Source organism: Mchenga conophoros, linkage group LG1 (assembly GCF_057382185.1).
Source record: "Mchenga conophoros isolate Kocher_MC1m ecotype Shallow Benthic linkage group LG1, M_conophoros_male_GT1.1, whole genome shotgun sequence".
Classification (NCBI taxonomy): Eukaryota; Metazoa; Chordata; class Actinopteri; order Cichliformes; family Cichlidae; genus Mchenga; species Mchenga conophoros.
Genome location: NC_140526.1, coordinates 13,510,972 through 13,528,475, shown reverse-complemented (window position 1 = coordinate 13,528,475; position 17,504 = coordinate 13,510,972). Strand labels below are relative to the sequence as shown.

General features: G+C 39.6%; 1 protein-coding gene across 1 annotated transcript in view; it reads left to right on the top strand.

Moving 5' to 3' along the window:
• The window catches only part of LOC146583066 (talin-2), a 108,615-nt gene that overhangs the window by 53,945 nt on the left and 37,166 nt on the right, over nt 1–17,504 (top strand). The window contains exons 11-23 of the mRNA XM_085266750.1: nt 910–1,065; nt 1,854–1,955; nt 2,375–2,451; nt 3,167–3,347; nt 3,497–3,610; nt 3,748–3,856; nt 4,597–4,805; nt 5,754–5,852; nt 6,399–6,566; nt 9,249–9,383; nt 9,470–9,629; nt 14,857–15,023; nt 17,135–17,263. Coding sequence (XP_085122876.1) covers nt 910–1,065; nt 1,854–1,955; nt 2,375–2,451; nt 3,167–3,347; nt 3,497–3,610; nt 3,748–3,856; nt 4,597–4,805; nt 5,754–5,852; nt 6,399–6,566; nt 9,249–9,383; nt 9,470–9,629; nt 14,857–15,023; nt 17,135–17,263 — 1,806 coding nt within the window. The remainder of the gene's footprint in view (nt 1–909; nt 1,066–1,853; nt 1,956–2,374; nt 2,452–3,166; nt 3,348–3,496; nt 3,611–3,747; nt 3,857–4,596; nt 4,806–5,753; nt 5,853–6,398; nt 6,567–9,248; nt 9,384–9,469; nt 9,630–14,856; nt 15,024–17,134; nt 17,264–17,504) is intronic.

Sequence of the window (17,504 nt, the reverse complement as noted above, 5' to 3'; positions counted from 1 at the left end):
GAACTGAAGAGGAGAGGGGCAGGTGCTGCTAGGGGGAGACAGACGTCTCTCGCGGAGTTCATAGTGCTGCAGGCAGGCAACATGCTCAAATAGCTCACAACTTCAGGGTTGTTGTTTTTTTATTTCTATATGATTATTCTGCATTATTAAGCAATAAAAACAAGTTGTCCTCTAATCATTATGAAGCAATATGGTTATGTTATTATTACAATTACATAATACAATTATATATTGCATTATGCAATACAATGAAACATTAAGTTTTTGTACAGAGTATCGGTATCGGATCAGTATCACCGATACCACCCTGAATTTTACTTGGTATCGGATCGGAAAGGAAATCAGTGATATCGCACATCACTACCTATAACCTGCAGAGGCCCCAGTGAGTTTACAGGCCCCTCAGGATTTTTGCACAATTTACCTCTTTGCCCCTCGTGTCACAGTCCATCACTTTGTGTCTCTTCTCTAACTGCAGCTCCCGAACAAATGTTTGCTCTTTCCATTGAAGAGAAAAAAAGGGGGGGGGGAAATGTAATGCTTCATGGCTTAGGAAGCAACTTAAGTATAACATTAAAGGTTTAGTGAATACAGGAGATCTAGCAGGAGGTTGAAAGATGTTGACAGGCAGATAAAGACAAGATTTAAGATGCAACATTTTAATTGCTAACTGGGAAAAGTTAACGTTTCCCCCCCACTGGTTGAACAGATAAGTACCCATCTTGACATATCATTGTGACAGAAAAATTAGACCTTTGTGCTGAGAGGAAGATAAATTTACATGATTTGCTTAACTTGTTAATCTGCCCTGTGCTTCAAATGTCTCTGATCGCACTTTATACCCTCAGTTATATTTTGTGGTTTTTGACAGTGTTGTAAAGTTTACATGGTTCAAATTTGTTTTTGCAGGAAAAGATGAAGAGCAAGAATAAACTGGTGCCGCGGCTTTTGGGTATCACAAAAGAGTCTGTGATGAGAGTGGATGAGAAGACCAAAGATGTAGTTCAAGAGTGGCCACTTACCACTGTGAAGAGGTGGGCAGCATCACCCAAGAGCTTCACCTTGGTAAGAGCCACATTTTCTACCTTTAAGCCTAAGACTTGTAGCACATTTATTACAGAAAGCAGGAGCTCTGAATACTTCATGATATGCTGGCTCTGTTGGGGGGTGTGTTTTATCTTTTATTCATTCTGTTTGCACTGAGCATCTTGTCGCTAATGCTAAATAAGAGTGACAGGCTCACGGTAAACCCAACGATTCCTGCGGTGCAAACAATCACTGTTACGCTCAGCCTGCATGGCTTTTTTTGGCCCTGGTGCACTTCAGATATTGAACAGACTTTTTTCTTTTTTTTGTCAGTGTCAAAATCCCTTCTTTGTGTCAGCAACATGGGTCTAATCTTGCAGGTCTGGAAGACGCAACATCTTAATTAAATTAACCCAGCCTCTTTCCTGCTGTTAATTCGGCAGAGTGCTCTGCCGTTTAGTCCGCGTGTTTTTCGTGACGCTGTGATTTCAGGTTTGATTTGCAGCTTTCGGAAGATGTCATGGTGGAAAGGTATAGCATTTTAAGTGCGCGAGTGTAAAGAACTCTTTATTTTACTTAGTCCTTTTTTTAAACAATACATGTGGAAGTAACCTTTGCAATGCTCCGCTGAAAGAAATCTTCAGTGTCCTGTAAAACGTCTACCCCAAGATTGCTGTTGGTTTAATCCAATTCTCTGTATGTTGCAGCTTTTTGATGTCAACCAGTGTTCTAATCCTTGCAGTAAATCCTTAGCCTGCACAGCGCACTCTGCAGTGGTTACTTTCCTTACAATCCACAATGAAGTGTGTGTGTGTGTGTGTGTGTAGGACTTTGGGGAGTACCAAGAGAGCTACTACTCTGTACAGACCACTGAAGGGGAACAGATCTCCCAGCTCATTGCCGGTTACATCGACATCATTCTCAAAAAGGTGAGACATTTATCTCTGGAGATGCTGATGAATCCTCGCGAATCAATATCTTCCTGTGACAAATGAATTCTCACATCTGTTGATACTAGACACAGCCCAGCCACTGTGTCATACAGCTCCATTTAAATAAAAAAGAAGCACATGTGGAAAGGCTCATGTGGCACCGGTATACAGCAGGAGCTGGTAATAAAGCTTAGAGTGAACAGCTGAGGTTCCATGGTTAACACAATTACCTATCACTATTATAGGCATTAGAACTGTCGTCCCCTCCTTTTTCTGGGGGTTAGAATACCATCCATCACAGGTGTGTTCAAGGTTTAGTTGTATTCTACTCTGAATGACCTAATTTGTCATGAACCTGTGCAAGTGTGCAATTCTGTGTCACTCAAATTTTTGTTCTGTTATTTTGTTTCCTGCAGAAGCAAAGCAAGGATCGCTTTGGATTAGAAGGTGACGAGGAGTCAACAATGCTCGAGGAGTCTGTATCCCCGAAAAAGTATGTGCATTCCTGCTGAACAAAAGTGGCAATGTAGCCTCTGTTTAGCATAAATCAGCAGTCTTTATTTAAGCCCAGTTGTATTCAAATATATGTTGAGTATAAACGGTCGTATGATGATGCTTTGACTGTGAGCACAATAGCACGGCACAAGGCGTTCTCATATTATTTGAACAAAGCACAAGATTAAGTCTTTCTTTATTTCCGTCTCTCTGCCGCCTGTGACCACAGCTCAGACATCCATCTCGCAGAACCTCACTTCCTTATCCTGAAAGATAATCATTATGTGAGGAAATTTTGCTGCACCGGACAGGCAAAGGCTCTGTCTGAACATTTCCTTATTAGATGTATATTAGCTCACCGAGCCACAGTGGACTCTCGGCGTGTAACTGAAGTCCTTTTCCTTTCATGCCTCAGTTGATATTGCTTTCCTGTTTTCAACCGAGAGAGTATTTGTTGCAATTGTTATTGTATTTTTTTTCTCCTCCTTCGCCCGCTTTTATCCAGACTTGTTCACTGGCTGTAGGCAATCGTCTTTAATATTACAAAGACATAGTAAGCCAAACTCTGGAAGGCCTTATCTGCAGAAAAACAAAACAAACCTTTGTCTGCCAGATGTACACATTGCAAAGACTTTTCAGTATCTTTCTGCTTTGTGCACAGTCACAAATGCACGTATGAGAAGACTAATGTTTTACATGCATCATATTTGCAGGTCCACCATCCTTCAGCAGCAGTTTAACCGTATGGGCCGGGTGGAGCACGGCTCTGTGGCGCTGCCAGGGGTGATCCGCTCTGGCTCAATCGGCGCAGAATCACTTAGCATGGGTACCATGCCATCCCCTCAGCAGCAGATCACAATGGGTCAGATGCACCGTGGACACATGCCACCACTGGTAATGATGCCTGTAAAGTTTTCTTCCCTGTTAAAGCCGCACGTGTAAGAGGTGGTTGTAGCGATGCTGCTGCACACATTAACTAGTGAATTTAAGAATCAGTCTAATATTCGCAGTGTAAGGTGACATGTTTTTATCTTTATGTGCAGAGCTCAGCACAACAAGCTCTGATGGGAACCATCAACACCAGCATGCAAGCTGTGCAGAAAGCCCAGATAGACCTGGGGGAGGTGGACAACCTTCCACCACTGGGACAAGACATGGTACCCTGCATTGCACTTGAACTCTAATATATATGCTGATATTGTAATAGTAGTAATATGTCTATGAGATGTGTTATTGAAAATCATGTTTGTAGTATTTTTACATGTGTCAGTGATGATTTGTGGTCTCTGTTTAGGCATCTAAGGTGTGGATCCAAAACAAGATGGATGAGTCAAAACACGAGATCCACTCCCAAGTCGACGCCATCACTGCAGGAACAGCCTCTGTTGTCAACCTCACGGCTGGTCAGTGGCTCTGGCAGGAGTCAGCACAATCTGATAATGCTTTTCTTTATTAATTTCGTCTTCAGAACATGAATCAGTTTGTCCACTAAGAAAGCGTGGATTTAGTCTAGCTTATAGGAAAAAATATAATTCATTTCAGTCTTAATAGTAGAGCGTGTCTCTGGCATACACTGTTCAGTGCTGACATTTATTTAAAATAAACACAATTAGGTATTTTGGGAATTCTACATAAGGCCTGTAAAGTAGTGGTGCTCACACTTTTACGAGGCAGTGTTAGCGGCGCTATTTTCTTGCAGTTAAAATTATTTGGCCAATTAGTGACTTTAAAGGAGACATTTTCCATCACTCTGGTGTTCATTATCATCATTGTAGAACCTGTATAAAGTCTAATAGCTCTCTCATATCCTGCTGTGGTTTGGAGACTGTGCGCTGCTGAAGGTGTCGGCTGGCTTTGTGCCAGTCTTGCCACTTCATGTTGAAAATCATTTATTGGTGTGGTTTTTTTCAGCTTCTTCACTATTTTTTAGGGTTGTTTTTTTTTTTGTGCTTATTTCTCTCAGCTGAAATAGACTTATGTGATTATGCAAAGTCTGTAATCTTGGTTAAAGGCAAATACTTTTGATAGTTAGCTGACTGACTCTGTGAATCTTTCGTTTTGGGGTACCTTTATTATAATCACTTCTCTGAGACTGTATATTTTCCTGATCTCCTCTCTTCTGTTCATTCTTAATCATAATTAGCCGATCCTACCGACACAGACTACACAGCAGTGGGCTGCGCCATCACCACCATATCCTCCAACCTGACTGAAATGTCAAAGGGTGTGAAGCTGTTGGCTGCACTCATGGAGGACGACGTAGGAGGAGGCAACGACCTGATGAAGGCCGCCAGGACACTTGCAGGGACCGTATCTGACCTGCTGAAGGCTGTGGAGCCGGCCTCTGGAGAGGTGAGCGAAAGCACCCCAAACTCTAAGAATATAAAAATAAACCAATTTAAGCTCTTTCAGTATTTAGGTTTACTTTACATTTTAGTGCCATATCTATTACTGCGGCAAAACCGATGGCTACTAAGCTAAAAAGGAGCATTGTGTATGCATTAATATTGTCTACTGCATATGTAATATGTGGAAGGTCAGCTTTGGTTGTCGGTTTAAAGTCAAATAAGGTCTGGACATAAAGGAGGTATTAGAATAGAAGCTAAAGTATGAAGGGAGGACCAAATTTGCACACTGTGTTGAGACCAGAGGGAGGAGGGGGAGGAGGAGGGGTAGCCACATTGATAGAGGCATAAAAAATGGAGAATGTGTGAAAATGAGTCCTCACTCTGGATTCCAAGCATCAAGCAAACTTTTCACCATTTGTACTCCATTAAATGCCAGATTTTGTGTGTATGTGCCTGTGGAGCTTTTTCTTCAGTCCAAATGGGCAACCTAAAAAACGCTAATCAAATTGGTCACAGAGCAGCTCTACCATGAGACAATGGATCGTCTCTGAATAATCTATTTTCTCTCTTGGTCCTGAACTAACCTAATTATATTACCATCTTCCACTGCTTGACAGCTTTAACTAACTAAATTGTTATGGTGAATCTGAATAAAGACGGGATATTGAAGCCGAGCTGATCGGCACGTAGTTTGGAGTTAGTTTGAAGGACTTTAATGTAAGGATGTGTTGTTAATTTGTTTGAAAAAAATAATCTATGTACTGTACAGTGTTTAACTGAAAACCATTAAGCTTTACACAGGTGTGCATCGCTGTGCATGCGGATAGTTGGAAAGGTGAATTGTAGATTTGAGTTTAGATGCTACTGATCCAACGCACACAACACACAAATCAAGATATAAAATGCTGCCGGGTGTTTAAATACAGTTTCACATCCTGTGTGTTTTCTGCAGCCAAGACAGACTGTGCTGACAGCAGCAGGCAGCATTGGTCAGGCCAGCGGAGACCTCCTGCGCCAGATTGGAGAGAACGAGACAGACGAGAGGTTTCAGGTGAGACTGCAGCCATTTATCACCTCACTGCATTCAGAGAAAAGTCAATGCTCTGGAACTGCCACTCACTTAATCAAAATCGCCTTGTATCCAGGGGAAAAAGACCAAAATATTGTTCCATATTTTGACCATGTTTTCGGTTTGAGTTGAAGGATTTTCTAGCTTTTAATCTAGATACAATGAAGCTCTTCTTTAGCCTGCCTTCCTAAACACATTCCATTTTTTGCTTGTTTTGCATTTTACAACAATTCAGTTAATGAGTTGAACAGATGTGGAGTGGCTAAATGCGTATGTGTGTTTAATTGGATTATTGAGGCAGAAGCTTTGATGAGATTTATTTAGTTGCATATAACTGCAGACAATCCTGCGCTGATTTTTGCTTCACAATAGTGTTGGTTTAAATGTTCATTTCTACTGTAAGATGCTGCTGCTGCAATTTCTTCCATTTGTTTATGGCTATTATATCAAATGTTATATATGTACAGGTACATAATGTTGCTAATGAGGTGGATTTCCAAGTTTTTTTCTATGTTTGTTGCTTTACAGGATGTCCTGATGAATCTGGCGAAAGCAGTGGCCAATGCAGCAGCCATGTTGGTGCTGAAGGCCAAGAATGTGGCCCAGGTTGCAGAGGACACCGTCCTTCAGAACCGGGTCATTGCTGCAGCCACACAGTGTGCCCTGTCCACCTCTCAGCTGGTGGCATGTGCCAAGGTACAAAAATATGCTTTGTTGGATGTGATATGAAATGAAAGTGAAGAGCTCTGTTCCTTCACCGGTCGTCACAAGCATGAATCATATGTTTTTAAAAACTTGATCGATATTACATTTTTGGGCCTACACCAGTACTGGCTTTTAAGGAATACAACTTTGAAATATCATCCGCTGTTTTAATATTCCTGCATGTATTCCATAAACTAAACATAGATCTTCAATGTTAGGGGATTTAGCACGGAAGTTCCTATCTCACTCCTGGTTGAGAGATATTTTCCGTTGCTCCATCGGCCCTCTGTGACACTGACAACAATTCATTGCGTTTAGCTTAAACTGTCCACGCTCCATAATCAAAACTATGTGAGCCAAATGGGGGGGAAAAAGACAGCCTGGGGAGTTGATTGCCCCCTTACAGCCTGAAGAGAATTAATGTAGGATATACCTGAATCAGCTGAACATCGGAAATAGTATTAATTATGATATCTTCTTGTCTGTCTCTTCTTCTTTAGACATGTGGATCAGTAACTTTTTCAGTCTTTTTGTGTGTGTGTGTGCGTGTGCGTGTGTGTGTGTGTGTGTGTGAAACAGATCACTTGTCTTTCCTTTACTCTTCACTGTGTTCTCCCCACACACAGCCGATGGAAGAAAATGTTTTATTTTACATCCAGCATTACTAATATTGGACCAAACCAACAGACATAAATACTCCCACTTCTTTCCTGTTTTTAGTTAATACAACAAAGTAGTGGAGGTTGTGAGTTGTAAGCGTCATTTACTTTGACTGCAAGTGTTGGCGAAAAAGATTACATTTATTATGTTTATAATAAGGTTCATATATAGTTAATCCATTAAAAAAACAACCTAATTGGCATGTTTTTGGTGACCACTCCCCATAACTCTGTCCTTAACTGAGTCAAGCAGATGCTGGATATTAAGGTCAGATTTGATGTTCTGAATGACAGTAGCTTTGGGTTTGCTAGCTAAAAGAGCTTATAACATGAGTAACAAAGGAAAGACAAAAACATGGAAATGTTGAATGATTTACAAAGAGAGTCTGCCAGGTACAAGTTTTCCAATTTTTAGCTACTAAGATCAGATCTCTAATCCCTAAACCTAACCAAGGAAAACTGGCAGATTAGCTTGGGTAAAAGAACGAAACTTGAGGCACACAACAATGTGTGCGGCGGGTAAAGTTTCTGGGCTGCTTTTCCTCATGACACCCATCCCCCAAGATTTTCTCCATTTAAAGCAATGCTTTGTCAGGGATTGTAACATCCTAGTCCTTTTACTGGATCAGATTTTAATATACTAGTACATGCCCATGCAACAGTATTGTTTGGTCTGTTTATAAACTGATATACATAATAAGAAGGAGCGAGAAAGTATCGTAATGAAACCATTTTTGTTGATCCCCTCCAATGCTCAGGTCCTGCGCTAGTACATTGTTAGGTGGATGCCAGGCAATGTGATTCGGTATATAAATAACGTTGACGATTTATGGATTCAAGACATTATTTTCAAGAAATTAAAAGGATGTAATGCTTTCATAAGATGTTACAGATACATAAATGTTGCAAATGGGTCATTTCAGCTCATTGGTTGGTGGTTGTTGGGCAACATGATGATGTAATTATTTGCACCCTATTTGAACCCTTAAGGGCCAAAGATGTACCTGTGTACTAAGTTTGGCTTAACTATTAATCACGCAGGAAGAGTTCATAAACAAGCAGATAGAGATTGTGTATATTATAGTGAAGATCCAACAAAATTCTTTGTGTGTACAATATGGAAAATTATGGGTTAATTGTTTATTTCAAAAACTTAAGCAATGCCATCATCTCCTCAGTTGTGATACTACTCAGCTACATGTGCTGCAGACAGTACTCGGTGTCAGTGCTTGGTTGTGTAAACTATGTACTGGATTCATTTTTAAATTGCCCTGCGGTTTTATTTTGTTTTTTCTGTAATCTTTTCAGACAGAAGTTTTCAAAGCTATACTAAATGGCTCGCATCAAGCAGTATTTCCATGAGATACATTAAATATGATGCTTGTTTTTTAGAAATGATGATTGAATAATGGGGATTTTCTTGGCGTTTATTTTGTCTTGGATGTGAATATTACACTTACAATTTTACAAGAAAAACACTTGGGAAAGACTGCATTTGGTTTCCTCTTTGCGATATAATCACAAAACCGTGTTGTAGATTTAATAAAAACTAAATGATTTCCTCAAATATTAGAATCTCCTATCATTTTTTCTGCAGCGCAAACTTCCATTTTTATAGTGGGGGAAAAAAAATCAGTATACGCTAAGGCACTGATAAATACCCTGTGCCCTCATCATATTTGTGCATCTGTAATTGTACAGCCCACATGTCTCTAATTAGTTTAAATGCCCTGCCGGCTCCTAATCTGAATAGTTGCATTTACAAAGCCAATCCTCACCTCTGTTCATATCAGCGTGATGACAGCCATATGCTGAAGTCCTTTTAAATTTATGTTTTCTCTGTTCTTTGGTTTTTTGTTTAATTAATGATGAAAGAGTGTTAAAGTGGTTCATTTATTCCAGGTTCCTGTTTGGATTTGAGGCCTTTTTATTTAAAAAAAAATGTTTTTGTGTTACATTTCTCACACAAAAGAGGTAATTATATATATTCTTTTTCATCTTTATGTTGACGTAGGTGGTAAGCCCAACTATCAGTTCTCCAGTTTGCCAAGAGCAGTTAATTGAAGCTGGAAAGCTTGTCGACCGCTCGGTGGAAAGCTGCGTCCAGGCCTGCCTTTCAGCCACAGAAGATGGCGAACTTCTCAAGCAGGTTAGTTTGGTTTAGTTTAGATCAACATTGCGCTAAACCTTTTGCTGCCTGGTGGAATAATAAACAATGAATCTCTTGTGTTAAAGGTGAGTGCAGCAGCCAGCGTGGTTAGCCAGGCTTTAGGAGATCTCCTGCAACACGTTCGTCAGTACACCTCAAGGGGAGAACCGATTGGGCGCTATGACCAGGCAACGGACACCATTATGACTGTCACTGAGAGTATTTTCAGCTCAATGGGAGATGCTGGTGAGTCCAATTGAGGAGAATTTTCTAGTACTCTAAAATCTGAAATATGCTGTGCATTCAGTGCATGTACAGTGCCACCCTTCCTCACTTGAAGTCAGGAAGGGTGGTATTGTATGAGGACGACAGGAGTGACGGACAAGTGCTGTATATGAGTGTGGTGTAGGGCATGTATGAGGAGGCAGTGAGACAGTGATGAGGTATGTGCTAGACGTGACAGATGGGTCCAAGGTGGTGGTGAGATTACATCAGGGATCAGCTCTGAGCCCCTTCTTGTTTGTGATGGTGATGAGCAGGTTGACAGATGAGGGCAGGCAGGAGTCTCCATGGACTCGGATGCTCACAGGTGACATTGTGCTCTGTAGTAAGAGTAGGAAGCAGGTGCAAGTATGCTCTAGATAGAAGAGGAATTAAAGTCTGTAAGAGCCAGTGTGTGAAAGAGAGGCAAGTGGACAGGTGAAGAAGCAAGTTAAATACCTGGGGTCAGTCATCCTAAGCAATGGACAGTGTGAGCGTCATGGGTAATTTGTGACAGGTGAAGGTTTACAAGGTGGTAGTGAGACCTGCTATGATGGTTTGGAGACAGTGACACTGATTTAAACAAAAAAAAGGAGGCAGATTTGTGGATGCTGAGATTGTTGTTGCGATTGACCAGGATGGACAGGATTAGAAACGGGGACATCAGAGAGACGGTGCAGGTTTAGCGGTTTGAAGACATGAGACAGTTTGGACATGTGCAGATACAATGGACAAAGGATATTGAAGATGGAGCTGTTGGGCACGAGGAAAAGAGAAAGACCACAAAAAAAATTCATGACTGATGTGACAAAAGAGGATGGAGGCAGATGAACTGGTGGGGCGACCAGATCATCTTCAACTCTGGGTCAAGTGCTCATTTAGAAAACTCAGCATGCTAATATGCTAAAACGGAGACAGTTATAAAGTAAACATGTTATGTGTCTTTGTCTTGCTGATGACCTGTTTCCATCATCCAAATTTAGAAGTATTATGAAAGTAATTGCTGATAATCTGGAGAAGGGGGAAAAATGAACACGAAGAAATGAAACAATGACTAAAACACATTCATTGGCTTGTAGGCAAAGCTCACAGCTACTAGCTGATAAGTGCCATCTAAGCTGTCCAAGTGAAATCAAGTGTCAGCGTTGACTTATCAACACTTTTAACCCATGAGAGCTGAATCGGCCTGAAGCATCCTCCAAAGAACCAGCCATAAGTATATAAATAGTTACCACAGCCTACTCTAGAGCTAAAAATGTGAAACTCAACCTGTTATTCTAAGAAGTTTGAGTTTAAATAGACAAATACATTAAAACAGTGCCAGTAGGTGCATTTTTCTTTAAAAAAAAAAACTGGCTTACCACATCTCTAAGGCTTGCAGTCCCTGAGTAGATGCTTTTGTGTATCTGTGCCTCTTCCTGTCTTCTCCTCTGACAGACTGATGTGATGCTGGGTTTGAATGGACTCCTGTCAGGCGTTGTGAGTCCACAGAGAAAAGCTGACAGTGATTTTAACAAGCCTGACAGTAGAGAAAGACCAATAGATGGATATAGATGCACTGAGAATGTCAGGGCCTAGAGGTCAGCTCTGACAAAGTGATTGGCCTGACAGTAGAAATTGCTGTTTATTCTTCTGAGAGCTAAATAAAAGAAGAACGACAGAAAACGCCGCCTTTGAACTGGTTGTCAAAGACGGTATGTTATGTTATGTCACACCCAGTATAAAAAAGATAAAGTGTGAAGAGCATTAAAAGAGTCGCTCTGTCAGTAGTGTCAGGTTGAAGGATCACCTTAGACAGTCACATGAATTACAGAGGCTTATCGTAAAGTAGCTTTTAGGGTGTGTGTCTTTGGCACATAGATTATAAACAATAATTTCTTTCATCATTTTTTATTTTTTTAAATATTTTAGTCTAGGGCTGTTCGATATGACGATATAAAAACGTCTATCGTCAAAAGAGCTTTTGACGATAGACAAAAGAGCTTGACAAACTCTTTTGACTACGATGACCTGGATGACTGAGAACCTTCACAGACATAAAAACGTCTATCGTTTCATTTTACGCTATCGTTTGTTTCGTGGTGTCGCAAAATAAACTGTTTAGGGCGATATTTTTTCATTATTTTGATGGTCACTGTAGTGGTTATATTAATTTCTTAAAGTTCTCTCTTTCTCTTAGATTTAATATAACCACACTACAGACAGACAAGCGTTTGTTTTTATGTGCTGTCGTTAGCAACAACGACGGTAAAACCACCGCGTGTCCGCTTGTTCCACATGAACCTTTCACAATAAAGCTCAAGATCCTGTTGAGACTTTTCAAAATAAACTGAATCACGTGAAAGATGACGAGTGTTTACGGATGAGAAGCAAAAAAGAGCGGTCAGGTGCTAAAAAATAAACCTTAGACTCAAACGTTAGAACAGGCTTTCCCCCGCAGCACGCCGTGTAATAAATACTCACAAAGCAAACGGCGGCTGTTACAACTTATGTCTAAAAATGTATCGTTTCATGCATCGGTTAAAACACTCGACTCCAGGTACACGACGCCCAGCTGGAAACACTTCCCGCAAGTCGAGCTGCCGGAGATTCACAGAATTTACAGAAAATGTTACACTTTTGTGATTTATATCGTTATCGGACGATAGGTGTCTTAATATCGGGATATGAGATTATAGTCTTATCGCACAGCCCTATTTTAGTCTGTAATCTTAGTCTTAGTCTAGGAAAGTTTGAAATGTGCTAGTAATATTTACATTCACTGGTTTCTTTGTGTGTCACAAGGGAGATATAAAGTCCTCCAGATCTTATTAGGAATACAACTCTTCACCCACACAGAGTGAAACATGTTTGTATATTTTCTTTCTCTCCCACCAGGCTCTCTTTTAAAGGGCCCTTGTTACACCTCAGTCATATTTGGGTCATTCTTACTATTCGGTGCCATTTGAGTCCTAATGACATAATATGGTATATTTAGTGTAAAACTTGTCTAATGCTTATTTCTAAACCATTTTCTTGTATGTTTAACCCCCCTCTACCATAGAACACATTGATATATACACAGGATAAATACATTAAAAGTAAATTACTTTTATTTTAGCACAAGTCACTAAAGTACTATGTCCCCAGTCATGCTTGCTCGACTTCAGTTACAAATATAACTTAAAAAAAAAAAAAAAAAATCAAAATTTTTCATCATTTCTGGATTGGCTTATTTCTAATGTTCCTCATCAAATGTTCTTTTTTATTATTAATGCATGTTTAATACTTAAAATCTTTAAAAAATGTTGTGTCCCTGAATCAACTGTCACCCCTGTTACTCTGATAAGAATTCCATAGAACACATCACCTGATTATTCTTTTAGTCACATGACACTCCCGGATGTAACATATTTTGGAGGGAAAACTTTCAAGAAGAAGACGAGTAAGTACCACTCTTTAATCAACCCTTTTTTCAATGTTTTAGCAAGATTTTGTAATGTGGCAAAGCATAACACGTCCAACCTGTTACGCTTATTAATAGTGGAAACAATTTTTTTTTTGTAATTTTTATAATATGGCTAATAAACATGTTAAAAATGGTTCTTAGTGGTCACCATGTACTAGCTTGTTGTTCATCATACTAGTAGTAATGGCTAAGTTTAGCATAAAATCTCCCCCCTGTTACCGTCACCCCTGTTATTGCTATGCACTGTAACATGAAATTTCCTTGCAGATTTTAAAAAGGGACATTGTAGCTTTTAGAAAATGTAAATATTACTATAACTGTGTATTCAAAACAGTTATTAATAGAAAATTGAATGTCCTGTAACAGGGTGGACATTTGGCACGTCATGGGTAAAGACTTTGATTTTAAAAAATATTATAATATAATATCCTTAGCTGGACCAATACATTTTTCTTATAGGTTGAAAATCCCTCTTTTAGATGAAATGTTAAAATAATTCAAAATTTTGTATTTTTTGATGAAGAGTGATCACACTGAAATGGCACCGAATAGTAGGAATGACTCATTTATTACTTCAGACCGTGGTAATACAAGTGAATGCACAATAAGGAAGCTTAAAAATTCTGTATCTTACCTTATACTTTCTTGGGTTTAAAATTTCCATCAAAAAAGGTCTTTTGATCAATGTTACATCTGTTGGGCTTTTTTCTTTCCACTTTGACACCAGAGGGATTTTATCTGATTCTTTTGAACGTTTCCCTGAGCTCACCTGAAAACATGTGTACCTGCAAGCAGGATTTCTAATATCACATGTTGTTTAAAAGCTGATGTTCACTCATCGCAGTGCTTATACCTCATATGCATCTCTTTTAATAATGTAGCTGGAGTCGTGCTTGTATTAGTGAAACTTGAATCTTTGTAAAGATTTCTGCCTTTTAGTTAATTGAGCTTTTTTGTGGCAAAACCACAGAAACAAAAAGATTGCTCAAAGCAGTGTAAATTTTATATAAGCTTAAATGTCTGAAGGGGATCTTTTATGTTGTCTTACTGATAGAAAATTAAAATATTTCAAATTTAAAAATCAATACTGTCTTGTTAAAATGTTTATCTGCTCCGCTAGGGTTTGCCAGCATGGGAACATTATTGCATCGTTATCACTAATCAGTACAAAAGAAAGCAGTTGTTGAAAAGGGTTTGACTAATATTGCAAGTGGTTAAAGAAATTTTAAATGCTGTTATCCAAATTGTTCATTATTCAGTAAACTTGGAAGCATTTGCAGTAAAGAGATCTAAAAGTACCCAGTACAGGTTTCTTAAAAACAAGCAACCACCCGGTCTTTTTTGGGAAGGGACTCGATTCTGTCCCAGCTGACATTGGGAGAGGCTGTGTACACCCTGTATAGATCCTTAGTCCATCACTGGGCTCCTGAAATTGAACAAAATTCCAAAGCCAGTATTATTTTTTTGTGTTATTTTATTCCTCCTAAGCCAGAATTTCATACTTTGTTGAACCATTTTTGCTTTTTTGCTTTTGCTAGTGCATGGTTGTACATCTTGGTGTTTAAAATACCTCTTGTTCATAATTTGTAGGGTTATACATCACATTAGTGGGAAACATTCACTGACATAATTTTAATCCATTCATTGAGAAAACCACTCCACGAGGAGGGATTAAAGGAGCCTGTCATTAGTATGACTTCTACATTTACCCATGTCTCTGTTTCCCCTCATCTCTCCTCTTTAATCCGTCGCTGCGTTTCTCAGGAGAGATGGTGCGTCAGGCTCGAGTCTTGGCTCAGGCCACCTCCGATTTGGTGAATGCCATGAGGTCCGATGCAGAAGCCGAGGTCGACGTCGACAATTCTAAGAAGTTGCTGGCAGCTGCTAAATTGTTGGCTGATGCCACAGCAAGGATGGTGGAGGCAGCAAAGGTAAGAATCATATTTATTAAATGGTGAATGGACTTTTTTTTTAGTCGACTTGAGCAATCAAAACACTTTATCCTACGCACAGCACTTTTTTTGCATCTAAGTGCTTTCCATCTAATAATCACTCTGCGATCAAGGGATCAGTGGCAACTCAGGGTTCATCATCTTGCCCCTTTAGTATGCAGAGTGGAGCAGCCAGGTATCGAACCAGCAACCTTCCAATTCTCCTTAGGCTAAAATTTCAAAAACATGCCTGTTTATCTTTTTTGGAATTTGGCTTTGATACCTATTCTGTCCCCAAAAAGACTGAACTGAGCTAAAGATTTCATTTTAATCTCAGTAATGGCATTTTTAAGATTGTGTAAAGATCCAGTGGGCTTGGCTTTGCTTCTCCGGTATGTATAAAATGACCTTTATAGTGACAGCAGAGGGGAAAGAAGCAGAACCAGAGACCCCAAGAGGGGAGGTAGGTGTGTGTGTTCACACAAAGGGGAGAGAGGTTATTCTGCTTGGTCTTGTTGGCACGGTTCTAATTCTTTAATAAAAGATGACCTTAAAAACTTTTTCAATTTAAAAAGAAAAAAAGCCCCTCTTGATCCTTATTTCTAGGATGCTTTTCTCAAAGTCAACATCTACAGGGTCAGTCTTCTTGTTAAGCTGCATATTGAATTGTTGTTGGTTAATGTTGTGAATTAGCGTTGGTGGTTTAGTGACACTGCTCATTCTTTTGTACTTGTAGAGTTTGTGTGTTAGAGTTATTTTATTTTAAATACTTTGAAATTACACATTAAAAATCTAGGCCTTGTTTAGTTGATTTATAGACACTTGGAGTTGTGTGAATTATACTTTGAAATGAAATGAAGAAAATCCTGCTCCCTTAAACCTTCCTCTGGTAAACAGCAATAGTTGAGATTAGGAATTACTTTGAAGTACAGAAACAATAATCAACTAAAGTGTAAAATTCACAGAATTGGTCTGAAGCAATATATTGTTTAGTTTTCTCTCATCTACTTATTACTTCATAACTTTTTTATGAAAGCAACATTAAAATTGCCTGGACATCAAAATTGATTCTCCCCAGACTTTTGAGGTCAGGCTTAGCTTTGCCTCTTATCTCATCGTCTTCTATCCAAATTATTTATCTGCTATCTTTCGACATCGGTCCCGTTATCTTTCAACAGAATCTCACGCTGATATTAATAACTCTCAACTTCCACCATGAAAATTAAATGATGCCCTCCAGCTGGTTGGTAGAGTCTGATGCCAGACTTATCACCATCACAGCTGTATGTTTATCCGTGTGAATGGAAGCTGAGACCTTAGCCAACCATTGCCTTGGTAACGGGTTTAGCATATTTAGCTTATTTCTTTTGCTCCAAATTGTAAAATCAATGCTGATGCTTGAGCACTGTTGACTTGCTGAAACTCGCGTACCATGCTGCTATTAAACAATCTCGGATTTTAAAGACTAGTTCCCCAGGATGAATTCTTTCTTGCAAAGTGTTGTTACACCCTGTGGAAAACATCACTTTCTAATAATTATGCAAATTGTCTGCTCTATTTAAATGGTGTCAGCAGTTGCCAACAGGCTGATGACAGCTGCAAACTGCACCGACTCGAAACCGGTTACTAACAACATTTTAACTCTGATTAATGCTCTTGGAGCACAAAATTAGTTTTGTTTTTGTCTGTGTGCTCGTGATATATTGGGTTGCAGTGACTTCTGCCAGTAGCATCAGTGAGGTTAAATATTTCTTTAATGACATGTGTTGTCATGCACACCTTCCTCTCTGTGTAGCTGCAGGTGATGCTCCCCATTAATTAACTTAATGGCAGAAGGCTGAGCTTTCTCTCCAACAGCAGGAGACGGGAAGGTGCGAGTACCCAGTAAACATGTACCGCTGTATGTATAAACAGGAAGATGGAAAAGCTTCTTGATATGAATAAACAACAGCTCCTGACATTTAGCCGTCTACAAAGAAATGATTGTTTGCATCAGGTTGAGCAGTGGGAAAGTCATTTTCAAAGATTTCTCGGGACTGGACGTTCTAAGATTATTTCTTCCTGCCTTGCCTATCTGTCATGTATAGGCTTATCTGTGTGTGTGTTCTCAGGGAGCAGCAGCCTACCCAGAAAATGAAGACCAGCAGCAGAGACTGAGGGAGGCTGCAGAGGGGCTGCGTGTGGCCACTAATGCTGCTGCTCAGAATGCCATCAAGAAGAAACTGATCAACAGACTGGAGGTCAGCAGAGCAAAATTAGCAGTTGCACATCGACCCAAGTGAATAAGCTACCACAGACAGATGATATTTCTTCCTGAATTTAGCCTGAGAGGTGATATCGTGCTATCTCCAGCACCAATTCTAAATGTCACCATCTCTAAAGTTGTATTAGTATTAGGATACTGTGTCACCGTCTACAAAGTTCAAATGAGGCACCAAAGATTAGGGAAGATGAGATTTTGATGTTTACTAAGCTGTTTTC